A 20523-nucleotide genomic window follows, 5' to 3' on the forward strand; every position below is an offset into this window, starting at 1 on the left:
GGGGGGAGGTCAAAGCAGTCAGAGGCGAGGCTAGTTGGCTGAAGTTGCGAATAAACCGCTGGTAGAAATTGGCGAACCCCAGAAACCTCTGTAGGGCCTTACGGGAATCTGGATTTGGCCATTCCACCACAGCCTTAACCTTCTCAGGATCCATACGTATTCCTTCAGTCGACACAATGTATCCTAGGAAAGGAACAGACTGTGCATGAAAAGCGCATTTCTCCGCCTTGACAAAAAGCCCATTCTCTAGCAACCTCTGAAGTACTCGCCGGACGTGCTGCACGTGATCCTGGAGAGAAGATGAAAAGAACAATATGTCATCCAGGTAAACATATATCTAGTGTATATATATCTATGCACCAGTCTGCGCACACGTCACACACCAGGATGCGCTCGCGCCCTCAGATCACTGGACGTGGCTGTGTTACAAGAGGTAAAAACGATACAAATACTGGTCGTTTTCTCACACAAACCGCTCGTTTCGTGTCTTAGGCCATCAATGTGTACTTACGATGGGGAATTGTTTAATTTGGACGATGGGGAATTGTTTAATTTGGACGATGGGGAATTGTTTTAATTTGGACTCTGTGCATGCTCTTTGAGGTGGTGACCACAGACCTGCATTATCTGACTGAGAGACAAGAACGGTTTGACCTAAAAATATCAAAATTGAAACTATTGCGGAAAAAAATACACCTACATCTTGGATGCCTTTGAGGTAAGCTAAAACATACCAAAATTTAATTTCAAAGTGAACTATCCCTTTAAAAGCAGTCTTCCACTCATCCCCCTTCCTAATGCGGACCAAATGATAAGCATTACACAAGTCCAATTTAGTGAAGATAGACGCTCCCTGCAACCTCTCGAAAGCTGAAGACATCAATGGCAAAGGATAAGTATTCTTTACCGTGATGCTGTTCAACCCTCGGTAATCAATACAAGGTCGCAGATATCCGTCCTTCTTCCCCGCAAAAAAGAACCCCGCCCCCACTGGAGAAGAGGAATGGCGGATGAACCCTGTTGCTAGAGAATCAGAAATATATTTCTCCATAGCCTCCCTTTCTGGGACAGAAAGCGAATATAACTTGCCCTTAGGCGAAGACTTACCTGGCAGTAAATCTATAGCACAGTCATAGGGACGATGTGGAGGAAGAGAAGCAGCATGAGACTTACTGAACACCTCCTTCAGGTCTAGGTACTCCGCGGGCACGTTAGATAAATCCACTGTCTCCTCCTGAAACACAGGGACAGAAACAGACGAACAAGCAGACACAAGACCGGACTCATGACATTTACTGCTCCACTCCAACACTGATCTTTGCCGCCAGTCTATTTTTGGGTTGTGATCGATAAGCCAGGGGTGTCCAAGAACGATAGGTGCGAGAGGAGAGTCCAGAATGTAAAATGAAAGGGTCTCAGTGTGGTTGCCTGACGTGATGAGTGTGATGGGTCCGGTGCTGTGTGAAATGGTGGGTAGATCTTGACCATTGAGTGCATGTACAGCAATCTTGCGGGTGAGTGGTATGACGAGAACTTGAAATCTGTGTGCAAATGAACGGTCCATGAAATTACCTTCAGCCCCTGAATCCACCAGTTCTTGACAGTCGTGATTGTGGGCTGACCATCTTAGTCTTTCCGGGAGGAGTGTAGATGTTGATGAGGTCTTCTCAGTGGAGATCCCACCCGACAGTAGCCTCATACTTACTGCCGGGCTTGGCCTTTTACTGGGCAGTTATAGGCGTAGTGACCCGACGTACCGCAGTACAGGCAGAGCCCGTGGGATCTCCGCCTTTCCTTCTCCTCCCGGGAAAGCCTCGCCCAACCTGCATGGGCTCGTGATCGTAGACAGGGCTGACCACGTCCCCACTGCTGGACCGCTGACTCTCAGCTCCTCCCAATATCCGACTGGGCAACATCCGTTGCTCGACCCTGGTCAGTCGTGCATCCACTCGGAGAGCCAATTCCACCATTCCATTTAGAGAAGTAGGGAGGTCCAGGGCGTAGATCTCTCTCTGGACGCGGTCAGCCAGCCCATGCAGGAACATGTCCCACTGCGCCTCCTCGTTCCACTGACACTCTGCCACCAGGGTCCTGAAGTCAATCGAGTAATCTGACACTGACCTCTCTCCTTGTTTGAGTTCCGCGAGCATCCGAGCCGCCTCTCTCCCGGCGACCGCTCTGTCGAAAACTCTCTTCATCTCGGCGGCGAGTGTCTGGAACGAGGCGCAGCAAGGGTCTTGGTTCTCCCACACCGCCGTCCCCCATAACGCTGCTTTCCCAGTCAGTAATGTTAACACAAATGCCACCTTGGCTCTCTCGTTGCGGAAGGTTCTGGGCTGGAGAGAGAAATGCATCGAGCAATGAGTCAAAAATGCTCTACAAAAGCTTGGCTCACCAGCGTAGGAATCTGGAACTGGTAGGCGGGGCTCTGACTGGGAAATGCTCTCCGATGGTGTGGGGGGAACGGCCGGTGTGGGTGGCGCAGTGGGAGCTCGCAGATGTTGTAGTTGCTGGGTGTCTTGTCACCAAAGCTGGGTGTATGTTCACCTCACTATCCTTCTAACCGCACCCTTAAAGCAAAACAGAGATAAAGCAAAAAAAAAAACACTGCAAGACAACTTCACAAAACAAGCCAAATAAAGAGTACAGTTAAGCAAACCAACATTCATAAAGGAATGCACTGAAAAAAATAGGTAAAATAAATATACCAAAAACAAAGCAAATTAAAAACAAATTGAAGGACTAGTTGAAGAAACAAAAAACAAAAAAAACAGCGATCACAAGATCAAATGCTGGAGAACAGCTATCGCACAAAACACAGATCGAGTGCGCACGTGTTGACGAGAAAGCTTGTCACAGGAGAAAATCCGGATACAAAGCAGCAGCATCAAACAGCGTTGCCCTGCAGGCCTCGCCGAACTGTCTATTCCTCCTAAAATTTAAACAAACATATACTTGCGGTATAAAAAAATGAGCGCTGCACAATAGTGGTAGTTTCACGTACCTTCATTTCATAACCAGTCGCACATCCACATCAATCACACACAGAAGGATAACACCATGTCACAAAGCACGGGGTGGCGGGAGCGACATGTAAAGGAAAAGTAGTAGCCTCCAACAGCCCACAGCAGTGAACTATCCTCACAGCTACAAACCAAATAATTGTTTACATAAGATCACGCATCGGTGTTTTAACTAGTTAGCCAAACACCACATACCTCAAAGCGAAAACGGATGAAACAAACCAGAATGGGCGGTCCCCGGCAATGACGCACAGACGGTGACCACACACACACAAATGGTGGAAAAATCTTTGGCCATACCCATTTTTAAGGAATATCTCGGGTCACGTGATTCTCTGCACCTGCAGTGTTGTAATGCCATCCATCATTTTTAATTAACGTTTTTAGTACCATCTTATCAACTACCTATACACATCTTCTCTCTTTCATCCTTACAGACCCCTTGACCTAATTTAACCTGATTTATCCTGACTGAGACACAGCAATACAGAATTTTACATGAGGCAAAGGAAAATCTCCAACAATAAACACACACTCTCTCTCTCTCACACACACACACACACACACACACACACACACACACACACACACACACACACAGACACACACTTGCGTTCAAAAAGGATAATGCACACAGACACACACACACTCTTGCGTTCAAAGGGAGGATGATACACACGCACACACACACACACACACACACACACACACACACACACTCTTGCGTTCAAAGGGGGGATGATGCACACAGGCACACACACTCACGCACACACGCACACACACTCTCACAAACACACACACACACACACACACACACACACACACATTCTTGCGTTCAAAGGGAGGATGATGCACACACACACACACACACACTCTCTCACACACACACACACACACACACACACACACTCTTGCGTTCAAAGAATACTTCTTGTGGGCGCATGCGCACACAGCGACCGGCAGTGAAAAGTTTGGCGTTCTCATGTCCTCGTGTTTCGTGTTTTATGTCCTTTACTTTTAGTTTTACATTTTAAAGTTTATCCAATTAATTAATTTATTTACGAGAACTATATACCTGTCGAGGGGCTTGCGCAAAAATGGATCTATTTTACCTCATTGCCCTGTGGACTTTGTGACTCAAATGATTTCGATGGGCAAAGTCGTTTGCACTACTCAAGAGAGGTGCTGCTGCAGTTAAACTGTATGCGTCCGATGTGCGTGGTGAATTTTATACCACAGCTTCCGGACTTTATTTTGAGACGACAACCATATGAAAAATCGGAAAAACCGAGGGGAAGGAGAAGGAAGCGAGGAAAACGAGGTGGTGTAAAGTTACGCCTGAGGAAACAGCGTCTGTCCCGGATTCCTCTGCCCTCGGTGATTATGGGGAATGTTCAGTCCTTGAGAAATAAAACGGATGAACTACAGGGGTATGTCCAATTCCAGAAGGATTTTAAAAACTGTGACATCCTGGCTTTTACTGAGACATGGCTCAATGAGCAGGACCCAGACACAGACCTGTGCATCGATGGATTTGGAACCCCGTTTCGTTTGGATCGTGATGCTGAGGTGACGGGGAAAAAACAAGGCGGCGGGGTATGTGTGTATGTTAACAAACAATATTGCAGTGATGTGACTGTTCGAGAACGGATTTGCACTTCGAATATCGAACTCCTAACAGTATCACTACGCCCGTTTTACTTGCCTCGTGAGTTCCCAAAATGTTTTATGACTGTGGTGTATATCCATCCGGCCGTCTCTGCCGCTAGTACCATTTTTGAGGTGGTACAAAAACTACAGTCGATATCACCGGAAGCGCCGAGTTTGTTATTGGGTGATTTTAACCATGTGTCACTGAAAAAAACACTTCCACATTTCTATCAATATGTCACTTGTCCAACCAGACGGAATAAAACACTTGATCTATGTTATGGAACAGTAAAGGACGCCTTCAAATCACTTCCATTACCTCCTCTGGGCTCGGCTGATCACAACTGTGTGTTTTTACTGCCCACCTACAAGACTGTCTTAAGGAGAGAGAAGGTGCAAACTAAGGATGTAAAGGTGTGGACTGAGGACTCCGTGCTCTGTTTACAAGAGTGTTACGATTGCACGGACTGGAATATGTTTAGAGAAAGCTGTGGTGATGACTTGGATGAACTTACTGATGTGACCTGTTCCTATGTTTCTTTTTGTAGAGATATGATAATCCCTAGTAAGACAGTCAAAATCTACCCAAATAACAAACCATAGGTGACCAAATCTGTTAAATCCAGTATAGAATATAAGAGACGGGTCTTTAAATTAGATGAATTTACTGATTTACATACACAAGCAGCCACTAGGGGGTTGAAAGTAGAAATCCTAAAGGCAAAAAATAATTATAAAGTGCGATTAGAGAGTCTGATGGCTGACAATAAACTGGGTTCGGCCTGATCCAGTATGAAAGCTATATTAGGGTATGGTAGTTCAAAGCACAATAATTATGTCATCTTGGATGGATACAATTCAAAATTTGAATTCGCAAATGCCTTGAATATGTTTTATAATCGTTTTGATACATCTGTTTTTAGTGAGGAACTCCAGGATTTGCGTCACAAACTTAAGGATACCCAGCATTTTTGTATAGACCAAAAGGAGGTGGAAAAGGCCTTTTCTTCAGTTAGGGTAAATAAGAGTTATGGGCCTGATAATATCTGTGGCCGGGTACTCAAGTCTTGTGCAAAAGAATTGAGTCCTGTATTTCAGTATATTTTTAATGAGTTCTTGAGAGTACAGCATGTTCCAAAGGTGTGGAAGGATGCAATGATTGTCCCAGTTCCGAAAGCTAGTTGTCCAAAGACTTTAAATGATTTAAGACCAGTGGCTCTTACATCTATTTTAAAGGTCCCATTCCATGGATAATTTTATTATTTTATAATGTTTCCTGGGGTGCCCTTATAATGTTAGTATGTTTTTTAGATATTTTTTTTTTATAATTTAGAAATAAAAGGCATTTTTCCTCGCCTGATTTCATCACCTGATTTGAACACTCTGTTTGAAGGGGCGTGTCTGCTGTGAGACTTCAATGTAAATGCCCTCTGCTGTGATTGGCTGACATGCTTGCATATGAAATATCTGGCATTACATGTGGAACTATCTGGAAAACTTTTACTATTACAGCTATTATACGTTTTTACTATTACAGCTATCGGGATTAACGAATCGTGAGACGTTTTTTAAGTATTTAGATCTATTTCAATCACATAAAAGGTTGCAGTGATGAGCATTGAGCAGATGACAGTCTGTTGATCGCGTGAAAAAAAGATCTTATCATTGCAACGCAGTTTCTGCACTCTCACTAATGATTTCACCAATGCAAACATGAGGTATATAAATACAGTAAGAGCTTTGTTGTGCAGTGTAAGTGTCATTGATTTCATAACGAGTTTTGGCAAGTGTCCAGATAAACTCGCGCTGTGTGATTGACAGCTTGGGCGATTGGAAAGGGATTGTTCTTTGATTGCTTTCTGTATATTAATCACAGTTTAAGTAAGATTATTTTCATCCTACTAAGAGAAACGATGTGAAGTTGATCGCTACTTCATAGTAAATCACTACTTACCGCTTGCTGGAATATAGTTGAAATGGCCCCCTTCGTCAGTATGAAACGCTGAGAGAAGCCTGCTTGATATTAGCCCAGGTTAGAAAAACAGTCCGTGGTGAAATGGACAGAGCAAACTAACAACTTTGAATTAAAATTTTGCGGTATCCGATTATAGATAAACATCACCCACGCCTGTTGACATTTCGCCATCAATACGCCTGCATTCCTGTGGTGTGAGGAAATAACAGGAGGATGCAAAATGCAAGTAAAATCTCAGTTTATTTGTAAACGGTCAGATGAAGACACAGGTCGGGGACAAACACTCAGGTGGAAATGAAGCAGGGACAAGATGGCGATCCGGTGGTGGTGCGGTGAACAGCGTGCTCGAGTGAACAACCAGGAACCGTGGAACATCCAGACGACACGAAGAAACTGACGAAATCCAGACGAAGAACTTTGCAGACGAAGCACAGGAACAGGACACACACAGAGGAACAACCACAACGATCTGACAACATGAGAGGGAAATTACTGGGCATATAAAGGGAACTGGGATTGATGACAGCTGGAGACACTAATCAACACAACGAGTAACCACACCCACACAATTACATTCACACAGACACATCAGCATGAGACAGCCGATTCATGAACCGTGACAGTACCCCCCTCCCTAGGAACGCCTCCTGGCGTTCCCAGACAACCTTACCTGTCGATTGTAATCATCGATAAGGGAGTGATCCAGAATGTCTCTAGCAGGTACCCAACTTCTCTCCTCCGGACCGTAACCCTCCCAGTCCACCAAGTACTGAAATCCGCGTCCCCTCCGTCTCGAGTCCAGAATACGATGTACCAAATAAGTGGGTTCCCCATCTACGAGTCGTGGCGGGGGGGGGGACCGGGGCAGGCGGATTAATGGGAGAATAAAACACGGGCTTGATTTTAGACACATGGAAGGCGGGGTGAATTCTCCTGTACGCAGGAGGAAGTTTGAGTCGGACTGTCACCGGACTAATAATTTTGGTGACAGGAAACGGGCCAATGAATTTGGGAGCTAACTTGTTAGACACGGAGCGGAGCGGAATATTCTTGGTAGAAAGCCACACTTTTTGACCCACGACGTAAACGGGAGCCTTTGACCGGTGGCGGTCGGCCTTGGCCTTCATGCGCCCCCCTGCTTGGAGTAGAGTCTCACGGGCTCTAGTCCAAGTACGGCGACACCTCTGGACGAATGCGTGAGCGGAGGGGACCGCGACTTCGGATTCCAGACTAGGAAAAATTGGTGGCTGGTAACCTAAACTACACTTAAATGGCGAGAGGCCCGTGGATGACACTGGTAACGAATTGTGGGCGTACTCCACCATAGAAAGCTGTTGGCTCCAGGACGACGGATTCTTGGCAACCAAACATCGCAACATTCTCTCGAGGTCCTGATTGGCTCGTTCAGACTGGCCATTGCTCTGGGGGTGATAGCCCGAGGACAGACTAACCGTGGCCCCCAGTAACCTACAAAATTCTCGCCAAAATTTGGATACGAATTGGGAACCTCTGTCAGAGACCACGTCCATCGGGAGGCCATGTAACCGAAAGACGTGATCTATGACTGTGACCGCTGTCTCCTTGGCTGAAGGTAATTTGGGCAAGGGGATGAAATGTGCCGCCTTCGAGAACCGGTCCACTACGGTTAAAACAACCGTCATGCCTCTGTAGGGCGGTGACAAAATCTAGAGCGATATGGGACCAGGGTCTCGAAGGGACAGGCAGCGGTCGAAGTAACCCATCTGGGGGTTGGTTAGATGTCTTACCAGTGGCACAGACTGAGCAAGCCAACACAAAATCGTGAATGTCGCGAGCCATTAATGGCCACCAGAATCGTTGCTTAACTAAAAAACTGGTACGAGTCACTCCTGGATGACAAGCCACGTTGGAGCAATGACCCCATCGAATAACGTCGGACCGTAACCCCTCCGGAACAAACAAACGACCCGGTGGGCAACCAGGCGGAGGCGTTACCCCTTCTAGGGCTGTCTTGACCCTCGATTCGACCTCCCATACCAGAGTGGAGATGACAACTTTCTCAGGTAAAATACACTCGGGAGTCACCGGGCGTTCGGATGGATCAAAAATACGAGACAAAGAATCGGGTTTGATGTTCTTGGAACCCGGGCGGTACGAGAGAACAAAATCAAAACGTCCGAAAAAAAGAGCCCGCCGAGCCTGCCTGGAGTTGAGTCTTTTAGCAGATCTGATGTATTCAAGATTCTTATGATCGGTCCAAACAACCCGAACCCTCTAACCAATGACGCCACTCCTCCAACGCTAACTTGACTGCCAACAACTCTCTGTTACCAATGTCATAATTACGTTCGGCAGGCGATAGTCGATGAGAAAAAAACGCGCAGGGATGCATCTTGTCGTCTGAGGAAGCGCGTTGTGAAAGCACTGCTCCTACTCCCACCTCTGACGCGTCGACCTCCTCCACGAACTGACGTGTGGGATCAGGGGTGACAAGAATGGGAGCCGAAACGAAGCGACTCTTGAGGTTGTTGAACACTGCCTCGGCAGTGTTCGACCACCTGAACGTCGTTCGGGGGGAGGTCAAGGCAGTCAGAGGTGCGACTAGTTGGCTGAAATTGCGAATGAAACGCCGGTAAAAATTGGCGAACCCCAGGAACCGCTGTAGGGCCTTACGGGAATCTGGACTTGGCCAATCTACCACAGCCTTAACCTTGTCAGGATCCATGCGCACTCCCTCAGAGGAGATGATGTACCCTAGGAAGGGAACAGACTGTGCATGAAACACGCATTTCTCCGCCTTGACAAAAAGCCCATTCTCTAACAATCTCTGGAGCACTCGTCTGACGTGTTGAACGTGTTCCTGGAGAGACGAAGAAAAAATCAATATGTCATCCAGGTAAACATATATGAACTGATCTACCATGTCTCTCAACACGTCATTAACGAGTGCCTGGAAAACCGCTGGACTGTTGGAAAGCCCGAAAGGCATAACCAAATATTCGAAGTGTCCTCTAGGGGTATTAAAAGCGGTTTTCCATTCATCCCCCTTCCTGATGCGAACCAAATGATATGCATTACGTAAGTCCAGTTTCGTGAAAATAGATGCTCCCTGCAACCTCTCGAAAGCGGAAGACATCAACGGCAAAGGATAAGAATTCTTTACCGTGATGTTGTTCAGCTCTCGGTAATCAATGCAAGGTCGCAGAGAACCATCCTTCTTCCCAACGAAAAAGAACCCCGCCCCCGCAGGAGAAGAGGAAGGTTGGATGAACCCAGAGGCTAGAGAATCAGAAATATATTTCTCCATGGCCTCCCTCTCGGGAACAGAAAGAGAGTAAAGTTTGCCCTTAGGCGGAGATTTACCTGGTAGTAGATCTATTGCACAGTCATAGGAACGATGCGGAGGGAGAGAAGCAGCACGAGACTTACTGAACACCTCCTTCAGGTCGAGGTACTCCGCGGGCACATTAGACAAATCCGCTGCCTCACTCTGAAACACAGAACCAGACACAGAGGGACAGGCAGACACTAAACAGGACTCATGACAGTGGTTACTCCATGTGGAAACAGTGTTAGTGCACCAGTCGACACGGGGGTTGTGTCTGGAAAGCCACGGGTGTCCCAAAACCACTGGTGCAAGTGGTGAGTCCATGAGCAGGAATGAGATAAGTTCTGTGTGATTGCCAGAAGTGATGAGGGTGATGTTTTCAGTAGAATGAGTAATCCGGGGAAGCTCTTGTCCATTGAGTGCGTTGACGGTAATCTGGTGCGAGAGGGGAGTGACGGGGATCTGAAGCTTAAGTGCAAGTTTGAAGTCCATGAAATTTCCCTCCGCTCCCGAATCCAATAGTGCGTTGGTGCAGTGCGTCGACGTTCGCCATCTCAGTCTTACCGGGAGGAGGGTCGATGATGGTGATGAGGTCTTCTCGGCGGAGATCCCACCCGATAGTAGCCTCATACTTACTACCGGGCCTTGCTCCTTTACCGGGCAGGAGTGGATGAAGTGGCCCGCCCGGCCACAGTATAGGCAGAGTCCTTGGGATCTCCGCCTTTCCCTCTCCTCCCGGGAAAGCCGAGCTCTCCCCACCTGCATGGGCTCGTGGTCGAATGCGGGGCTGACCGCGCTCGCACCACCGGGCTGGTGGTCCTCCGTGCTGGACTGTGGATGGCTGGGACGCGTCAATCTGGTCACACGATTCAGTCGAGCGTCCACTCTCAGAGCTAGTTCCACCAGTCCGTTCAACGTCTCCGGTAAGTCCATCGTGTAAATTTCTCTCTGAACGCGGTCAGCCAGCCCATGCAGGAACCTATCCCACTGCTCCTCCTCGTTCCAACGGCACTCTGCGGCCAGGGTGCGGAACCGAATGGAAAAGTCTGCCACCGAGCCTTCTCCCTGTCGCAGTTCGGCGAGTAATCTGGCCGCCTCCTTACCCTCCTTACCCGCCACTGCACGATCGAAAACTCTCTTCATCTCTTCGGAGAGTGCCTGGAACGAGGTGCAGCAGTTGTCTCCGTTCTCCCACACCGCCGTTCCCCAAAGCGCTGCTTTCCCTGACAGCAGGGTTAATACAAATGCCACCTTTGCCTGTTCGCTCTGGAAAGTGCGTGGCTGTAAGGCAAAATGCATGGAACATTTCGTGAGGAATGCTCTGCAATATTCAGGCTCACCGGAATATCCCTCTGGTGGGGGTAGGTGTGGCTCCGATCCTTCCGCTGCTGCGGGCGCTGATGGTGGGGGAACGGTCGGTGTGGGGGGCGCAGTGGGACTCCGTAGAAGTTGTACTTGTTGGGTGAGCTCGGACACCTGCTTCACGAGTGCTTGCACCGCACGACCTGTGCCCGAGACGCTCTCCTCTTGTTGGTCCATACGTGAGATACTGTGAGCGATGAAATCGTTGATCTGGGACGTGCTTGCTGCATCCATGATGTGGTCAGATCGTTCTGTGAGGAAATAACAGGAGGATGCAAAATGCAAGTAAAATCTCAGTTTATTTGTAAACGGTCAGATGAAGACACAGGTCGGGGACAAACACTCAGGTGGAAATGAAGCAGGGACGAGATGGCGATCCGGTGGTGGTGCGGTGAACAGCGTGCTCGAGTGAACAACCAGGAACCGTGGAACATCCAGACGACACGAAGAAACTGACGAAATCCAGACGAAGAACTTTGCAGACGAGGCACAGGAACAGGACACACACCGAGGAACAACCACAACGATCTGACAACATGAGAGGGAAATTACTGGGCATATAAAGGGAACTGGGATTGATGACAGCTGGAGACACTAATCAACACAACGAGTAACCACACCCACACAATTACATTCACACAGACACATCAGCATGAGACAGCCGATTCATGAACCGTGACATGTGGGCGGAGGTTAGTCAAAACACGGTTCTAGTGACGTCATTAAAGAAGGAAGTAGAGGGATGTAGTCCAATCCAGCCGTTTTTTGTAGTCAACTTCTGTTAAATAAAATATCTCGCTTGGCATTGAACTTTGAGCTTTATAATTTTACAGATATTATTTATACTCTAACAACAACATTACACACTAACTAAAGTTTGAAACATGGGATCACGAGACCCAATGCAGTTTGCTTATAGATCAAAAAGAGGTGTAGAGGATGCAACGGTCACCTTGATACATCTGCTTTTGAAACATCTGGAGGGGAAGGGGTCTCATGCAAGGCTTCTATTTGTAGATTTTTCCTCTGCGTTTAAGACAATTCAACCTCACATCCTAATAAGTAGACTTTTAGAACAGTTCAAACTGAGTAATAATTTAGTCGGATGGATTTTAGATTTTTTAACTGAGAGAACACAAAGAGTGAAAATAAATAACACAATCTCTGCACAGGTTACTACCTCCACTGGTTCACCACAAGGATGTGTACTTTCTCCTCTACTGTTTATTCTTTATACAAATATGTGCCAAAGTCATTTGGAAAATCGTGTTGTTTTGAAGTACGCAGTCGATACTGTAATCGTCAGTTTGCTTCAGAATAATGAGAATAGTCATGGACCTATTATTAATGACTTTGTTGAGTGGTGTGAGGAATCTCACCTTCATTTAAATATACTGAAGACCAAGGATATGGTTATTGATTTCAGAAAGAATGTCTATATGCATGAAGTCACGTGCATTAAGGGTGAAACAGTGGAGTGTGTGCAGTCTTACAAATATCTTGGGACAATCATTGATTCAAAGTTGAGTTTTGAAGCCAACTGTGAAACGGTGTGCAAAAAGGGGCATCAACGTCTGTTCTTTTTAAGGAAACTGTGTAAATTTCAAATTGAGAAAACACTGCTGAGTATGTTTTATCGTGCTTTTATTGAATCTGTACTTTCTTTTTCTCTGGTATCTTGGTACGGGAACTTGACTTTAAAGAGCCGGAACTCTATCAACCAGATTGTGAAATGGTCTAGTAGGTTGATTGGCGAACCACTACTGAACCCAGCCTCGCTGTATACCAGGCAGGTACAGCGCATGGGTATTTCAATTTTGAGTGACCAGCTGCATCCGCTGCATTATGAGTTCCAGTGTCTGCCGTCCAATCGACGGTTTAGAGTACTGCGGTGTACAACCAAACGATACAAAAACAGCTTTGCTCCAGTAGTGATTCATTTTATGAATAGTACTAAGATGGAGTAAATTGTTTTAGTGTGATTTTTTTTTATTTTAGTGTCCTGTTTTTGTTTGTATGGTGTTTATCGTTTATATGTTTGAGCAACTGCCTAAACTTGTTCTCTGGAACTTAATTTACCTACGGGTATAAATAAAGAAACTGAACTGAAAGGGAGGATGATGCCCACACACACTGTTGCGTTAAAAGGGAGGATGATGCGCACACACACACACACACACACACACACACACACACACACACACACACACACACACACACTCTCGCGTTCAAAGGGAGGATGATGCACACACACACATACAAACACACACACACACACACACACACACACACACACACACACACACACACTTTCTTGTGTTTCCTTTAGAAATTAATGTGAATCATGTTTGTGTTTTATAGTGTGGATCATTGTGGAGAGTTCAGAATGACAGCAGGATTACACAAATGTAGGTCTACACCAGGGTTTCCGTTGTCCGGTAATTGCCGGACATTGGCCAGAAAAAAAATGAAATGTCCGACAAAATTAAATCTCTCCGGTCAAATTGCCTAACACCGTGTCCTAACTAACTACATGAGACGCGATAAAAGGTAGGCCTATCTTTTCCATGTTAATCAGAGTTTTTGTCCTAACCAGACGCGACGGCGACACGCAACATTTCTAATTTAGAAACGGTATCTATTTTTCTGCGACGTCGCGCTGGAACATCAAACACAAAGTGTGGCAATGATAATCTCTGGTAGGCTACTGTTTATGTGCTTTATTTAATGTTAAAAGCGTGAAATGTGACTTTGAATATCATTTAGTGCTCCAGCTTTGAAGCTGTAAAAGCAACAATGGATATAATTCACCTCAGATCTTGAAATTAAACAAATGGAAACATGAACGTTAAAACTGTGAACAAACAGGTGTATCATTTGACAAAGAATGTTTTAGTAACTCAGTAGCCTATGTATTTTTTTAAATGGTGTAATATCTGTGAATGTTATTATGTAGCTACTTATCCATTTTCTTGCGAGTGCCTCATGTTTACTCTCTAGTCAGTAGTCTGTAAAAAAAAAAAAGTGATCTCTAAATTAGGCTATTATAGGCAGTGGACTAAACGCTACTACAGTTAGCCATCTCATTCCAAGATCTTTTTGTGTGAAGTGAACAAATCCCTCACACTCAATTTTTCATAACTGTCACAAAGAACCAGCAAAAGTAATGATTATGAATATGTAAAATATTGCAATGAGACATTTTAATTGTCTATTAATAAACATTGTTTTCTGTCGGCTGCAAAGATGAAGTCTGACTCGCGATCTTCGCAGTAGTGAACGCGCCGGAGAGAGATAGACATTTCATACAGATTACATCCTTTTATTTTGTTTTGAATGGTTCTGTTTAAAAGTAGAGATTTCTGTAGATAATAGATACAGTATATTTCTTTTTTTTTTTTTTTTTTAGGTGTGTGAGGCGAGTAGGCTACCTTAGGCCTATACGTTAAATTTCGGTTCATGGATGATAGCTTAACGTGAGCTCCAGACAGTTCAGGCGCTGGCGCCTCCATGTCGTGATTATTTATTGTCTGCTATATTTACTTTTTATTTATTAAATCGAGAAATTTGGATAATGAAACACTGATTAAAATTAAGATACAATTAATACAAAACGAAATTCGTTTTAAAGAAGGGCTTTGTGCTTTCTGTTTGAGGTCTCTGTGGAAGTTTTAAAACAGTCTTTTAGTGCCGCTTTGAACGGTCGCGACACGTCCGTAATGGAGAACTGTCACGTAAGATGCATGGTAATATTATTATTATAAATAATAAATCGTGTAATAATCCCGCCCCCCTAATTAAGAGGCGGTATTTGACCGGCATATCATCAAAATGTCCGGAAAACGAAACCTCTGCCGGTCACTTTGACCGGCACCATTTTTTTCTTGCGGAAACTCTGGTCTACACACACAATAATTTAGTGATTTATTGTTGATTTGTGCCATTTAGTGAAATGTTTCTCCTCTTTTATTCAGATGACTGTGATCTCACACTGGATCCAAACACAGCACACACTGAACTCATTCTGTCTGATGAGAACAGGACAGTGACGTGTGTGTCTGAGCGTCAGCCGTATCCTCGTCATCCAGAGAGATTTGATGAGGATGTTCCTCAGGTTCTGTGTGGAGAGAGTCTGACTGGACGCTGTTACTGGGAGGCTGAATGGAGCGGATATAGAGCTGTTATATCAGTGTCATATAAAGGAATCGGCAGGAAAGGAGGGATAGAACACTGTATGTTTGGATTAAATGACAAATCCTGGAGTCTGGACTGCTCTGATAACAGATTCTCTGTCTGCCACAATAAGTACAGCACTGTTATTCCTGTCGTCTCTTCATCCTCTAAGAGAGCAGGAGTGTATGTGGACGTGTCGGCCGGCACTCTGTCCTTCTACAGCGTCTCTGACACACACACACTCACACACTTACACACACTCAACACCACATTCACTGAACCCCTCTATGCTGGATTTAGACTTTATGATTATAACTCCTCAGTGTCTCTGTGTGCCATTAAACAGCGTCCTGAGAGAAACACCAGTGATACACACACAACCGGGTGAGTGAAATATACTGTGTCTTAGTGAAGGATTTCTCCAGACTGAATAATAGTTCAATCCTCTGTTCTTCATACATCACTAAACACTAGAGATGCACCATATTGGGTTTGTGCTGATACTCCATATGCTGATATTTCACAACATGTTTTGGCCAGTACCAATAAATACATATTTTCCTTTGTTTTGAAACAACACAGAGTCTCTCCTGTGCAGAGACTATAAACACATTATTCTTCATTTTAGTTAGTTTAGAGCTAAATCTGTTTCTCCTTCAGTTTCAGAGTTGTGAGGTCTCTGTGAATAGGGCTTAAGACTGATTTACTGGTATTTCTCTAAAGCTCCTGATCACACACGATCTCTAAACTGTAATTTGCTATTCATTTTCTGTAATTTTCTAGCTGTAGTGTGATCTTCTTTTCTATTAATATTCCTGCAGACGAGGAATAAGACAGAAATAGTCAAATTCACTCAGTATTACTTGATCTATTCCAGCACTCCCTCAATTACAATCAAGCACAATTAACTGTAGAAAGTTGTGTTGTAAGCAGTAAAACAGTCCAGTTCTTTATAGTCAAACTTATTTATTATGTTTGATAATGAACATTTCTGTCCACCCCAGACTGCTGATGGTCTTTATCTGTCCACCTCTGTGAAAATATCCACAGTTAAAAACACTGATTTATAGAAGACTTGACACATTATTCATCTTGAGCTTATTGATGTTGAATATTATGGAAGCTTGTTTCCGCCACAAAATAAAACATTTTGAAAAGATAATTGCGACTTTTTATCTCACAATTGCGAGTTTACATCTCGCAATTCTGACTTTATTTCTCACAATTGTGAGAAATAAAGTCAGAATTGCTTGAAAAAAGTCGCAATTGCATGTTATAAAGTCAGAATTGCGAGATATAAAGTCAGAATTGCGTGAAATAAAGTCGCAATTGCGTGTTATAAAGTCAGAATTCTGACTTTTTTTCTCGCAATTGCGACTTTATATCACGCAATTCTGACTTTATAACACATAATTGCGAGTTTATATCTCGCAATTCTGACTTTTCTCAGAATTGAGATATAAAGTCCAACTCTAAGGGAAAAAAATACTTTTTTGATTTTTTTTTTTTACCTCAGAATAGTTTATATCTCACAATTCTGACTTTATAACACGCAATTGCGACTTTATATCATGCAATTCTGGCTTTATATCTCCCAATTGTGACTTTATTTCTCAGAATTGCGACTTTATATCTCCCAATTGCGACTTTATTTCTCAGAATTGCGATTTTAAATCTCCCAATTGCGACTTTATTTCTCAGAATTGCGACTTTATATCTCCCAATTGCGACTTTATTTCTCAGAATTGCGACTATATCTCCCAATTGCGACTTTATTTCTCAGAATTGCGATTTTAAATCTCTCAATTGCGACTTTATTTCTCAGAATTGCGACTTTATATATCGCAATTGCGACTTTATTTCTCAGAATTGCGACTTTATATCTCACAATTGCGACTTTATTTCTCAGAATTGTGACTTTATTTCTCACAATTCTGACTTCATATCTCGCAATTCTGAGAAAAAAAGTCACAATTCTGACTTGATATATCGCAATCGTGAGAAAAAAAAGTCAGAATTGTCAGAAAAAGTCGCAATTATTATTATTTATTTATTATTCAGTGGCAGAAACAAGCTTCCATAGAATATAGAGTTCATGTTGGCTAGTTAAACATAAACATAACTGGACAATTATGTGTGAATTAAACTCTCATTATAGTATGCATGTGTTTGTTATATTAGATTGTTTGTTATTAGTGAGTGACATCACAGGTGTCAGTCGCAGCATTATATACTAGCTTTATATTTTCTCTGTCAAACTGCCTGTCAAAAATAATTTTCATAGTAAACTGTTTGTATGTTGTTGGTTTTGAATTGTTGGTAATACTTTACAATAAGGTCCCATTAGTTAACATTCGTTAATTCATTAACTGTATTTGTTAACGTTAGTTAGTCAACTGTTCATTGTTAGTTCATGTTAGTTCAGATCCATTAAATAATATTGACAGATACAACTTTTGATGTTAATAATGTATTAATAAACATTGAAAATAACATCAACTGAGATTAATAAAAGCAGCTGACTCTTTGCTTCTGCCTTCTTCTGGTTCTTCACAGGTTCTCTCAGCCCAAACCTTCTGGGCTGGATATTCACCCGCTGCTGAACTGTCAGTCTTGTGTCCATATAGCTGATTCTGATCAGTGGCTTCAGATTGAGCCGTCGGCCTGTACAGATGAAGGAGGGTCAAAGTTCAGGGTCAGCACTGACCCAGGCCGTTACGAGTGTGTCAGGACCAGAATGCGATGGGTCTGTGACTGTGTCATCACCCTTCAGTACCGTACCGTAGACGGACTCTTCCTCAACGCAGAGCTGGAGAGGCTGCAGTGCAACCGGATCGGTCCAGTGATTGACGTGACGGTGATCTCAGGGAAACTGGAGGAAGTTCATCTGCCCCATTACGCCTGTTTAGGAGAGTCTGACCCCTCTCTCAAAGATGCTGTGAAAGTCCTCACCGTAAAAGACGAGGGAATAACCACAGAACCTGTGCAGTTGACCCGATTCCATGCTAAGATTGTCCAACCATCCTTCTCTATTACAACTTTAATAAGTCAGTTAATTGGATGGGGAAATCTTCACGAACACTGCGATCTTCTTCTCTACATGTGTTCTAAAGATCCTCTCATTCTACATCTCTACTTTTTTCCAGTTGATGATCGTGCAAAAGAAAAGGTTGAGGAAATTGAAAAATCCTTTTCATCATGCATCATCAGGCGTCCCAGACCTGGCAGGCCATTTCGGATGGAAACGCCACACATTCTTGATGTTCCTGACGTTCCTGGTGTCTCTATCGATCCTGAAGAAGGGATCACACTCACAAGAGAAACTCCCCCAAACTTCTTCAGGGTCAACACAAGTCTGGAGAATGATCTTCAAATAACTCTTATCAGAGAAGAGGATCAGAAGACTGTCTGGACTACAACGATTAAGAAAAATGAACTCGATCTGATTCGTCCTAAGAGAGCCGAGCCGCGTCTGAATAGTGAGGAAGGTAAATAACAGTTTCTTTGATAAGCATTGGTCAGATCTCATTCAGGGGTTACAAATGTCCAGATCATTGCAGATAAACTCTGTCAGCAGAAACTAATTCATGAGGAACAATATTCAGAAATCACACATGACAGTTTAGCCAGTCAGGAGAGCGTGAGAAAGATCTGTGATATCATACTGTTACGCCGAGGTTGAAGCAGAGGCAGAATCCAGATCCACATGCAGCTAAATTTATTAAATAAACTCAAAACTTCACAGATGCAGACATAGCCTCAGGACCAAGACTCAGGAACAGAACAACATACAAAGTCAAGAACCCACAAACACTGACACAAGACACAGGGTTTAAGTACAGAGGCAAACAAGATACCAAGGGGCTGTGGTTAACCAGAGACACCTGGGGAGACTAATAGGCATTAAACATAACGGGGAACTGCTAAACATGGGACAAGACAATTAATTGCTAATGACATTGCAAAGAAACTCGTAAATATTTTATATATTTAATTAGTTTTTTTCCAATGCAAAGTAAACTCAGAAAACTCAGGCTTGGTTACTCAGAAAACCAATTGTTCGGTTTGAGTGACATTTCGTCAAGCAAAAAGAGTTTCTGAGGCAGGGCAGTTCTTAATAGACTTTTCACTCATTTCCTCCACTTCTGCAGTTTTCTTTCTCTGTTTGCATTCACTCGCTTCCCATAGTAATTTTGATATTGAATTGTATTGATATTGAACTTCACATAAGCTGACTTCATAAATTTATTTTCCTAAAATGTTTTTGTCTGAACTCACCATTATGATTACCAGTGTTATATTCGGTTGGGCACTTGGAACTTCATTTATATTATTGTAATTCTATTCTAAAGGTGACATAACTTCTAACTAAATCATTTACTAGTTTATGTTTTACGTTGAATAATGGTCTTTTAAAATTGTATCGCTAACACTTGTGTCATTAACACCTTGTGAAAATTTTAATTGGGTTGATATAATTCCACTATATTTGTGACAATATCTTGTAATTGCCCATGCTTGAGTCACAGACTTCACCATTCAGCATGTGAAACACAACAATGGTAACTATAATAAATCAAGAGTAAATCTAAAGTAAATTATCAAGTTCTCTCTACATGTCCTTTTTAGTTACTAGAACTCTAGTGTAAGTGAACTATACTAACTAAGCATTTGCCAGTACAACATATTATTTCTATTTCACTTTACTTAGTTTTTTTAAGGCAATCGGTTTGCATGTTTTTTGTTTTTTAATTAGGAGTATCTAATTAGATTCTACAGTGTATACAAACCTTCAGTTCGTAATCTAGCGGTGGGGGTTTTACGCCTCAGGATGTGTATTTTAAGTGTACTCTTCTCTAGTTCATTGGAGGAGTAATCTTTATAAGAGTTTATTACACGGCTGTATGGAATACTTGATTCTGATTGGTTCATGCAATCTAATCATGCAATACTTGATTCTGATTGGTTCATGCAATCTAATCATGCAATCCAGTGGTATGATATTCCCAGTTAACAACAGAGAACAGAAACAG

The 20523-nt window shown here is 43.5% G+C and overlaps 1 protein-coding gene across 1 annotated transcript in view; it reads left to right on the forward strand.

The window, feature by feature from the left end:
• The window catches only part of LOC308687553 (NACHT, LRR and PYD domains-containing protein 1 homolog), a 206430-nt gene that overhangs the window by 181799 nt on the left and 4108 nt on the right, over positions 1 to 20523 (forward strand). Inside the window, exons 8-10 of the mRNA XM_081360156.1 lie at positions 13679 to 13725; positions 15292 to 15874; positions 18047 to 18978. Of these exons, the coding sequence (XP_081216282.1) occupies positions 13679 to 13725; positions 15292 to 15874; positions 18047 to 18978 (1562 nt within the window). The remainder of the gene's footprint in view (positions 1 to 13678; positions 13726 to 15291; positions 15875 to 18046; positions 18979 to 20523) is intronic.

Source organism: Scardinius erythrophthalmus, assembly GCF_964197995.2.
Source record: "Scardinius erythrophthalmus genome assembly, chromosome: 3".
NCBI classification, from domain to species: Eukaryota; Metazoa; Chordata; class Actinopteri; order Cypriniformes; family Leuciscidae; genus Scardinius; species Scardinius erythrophthalmus.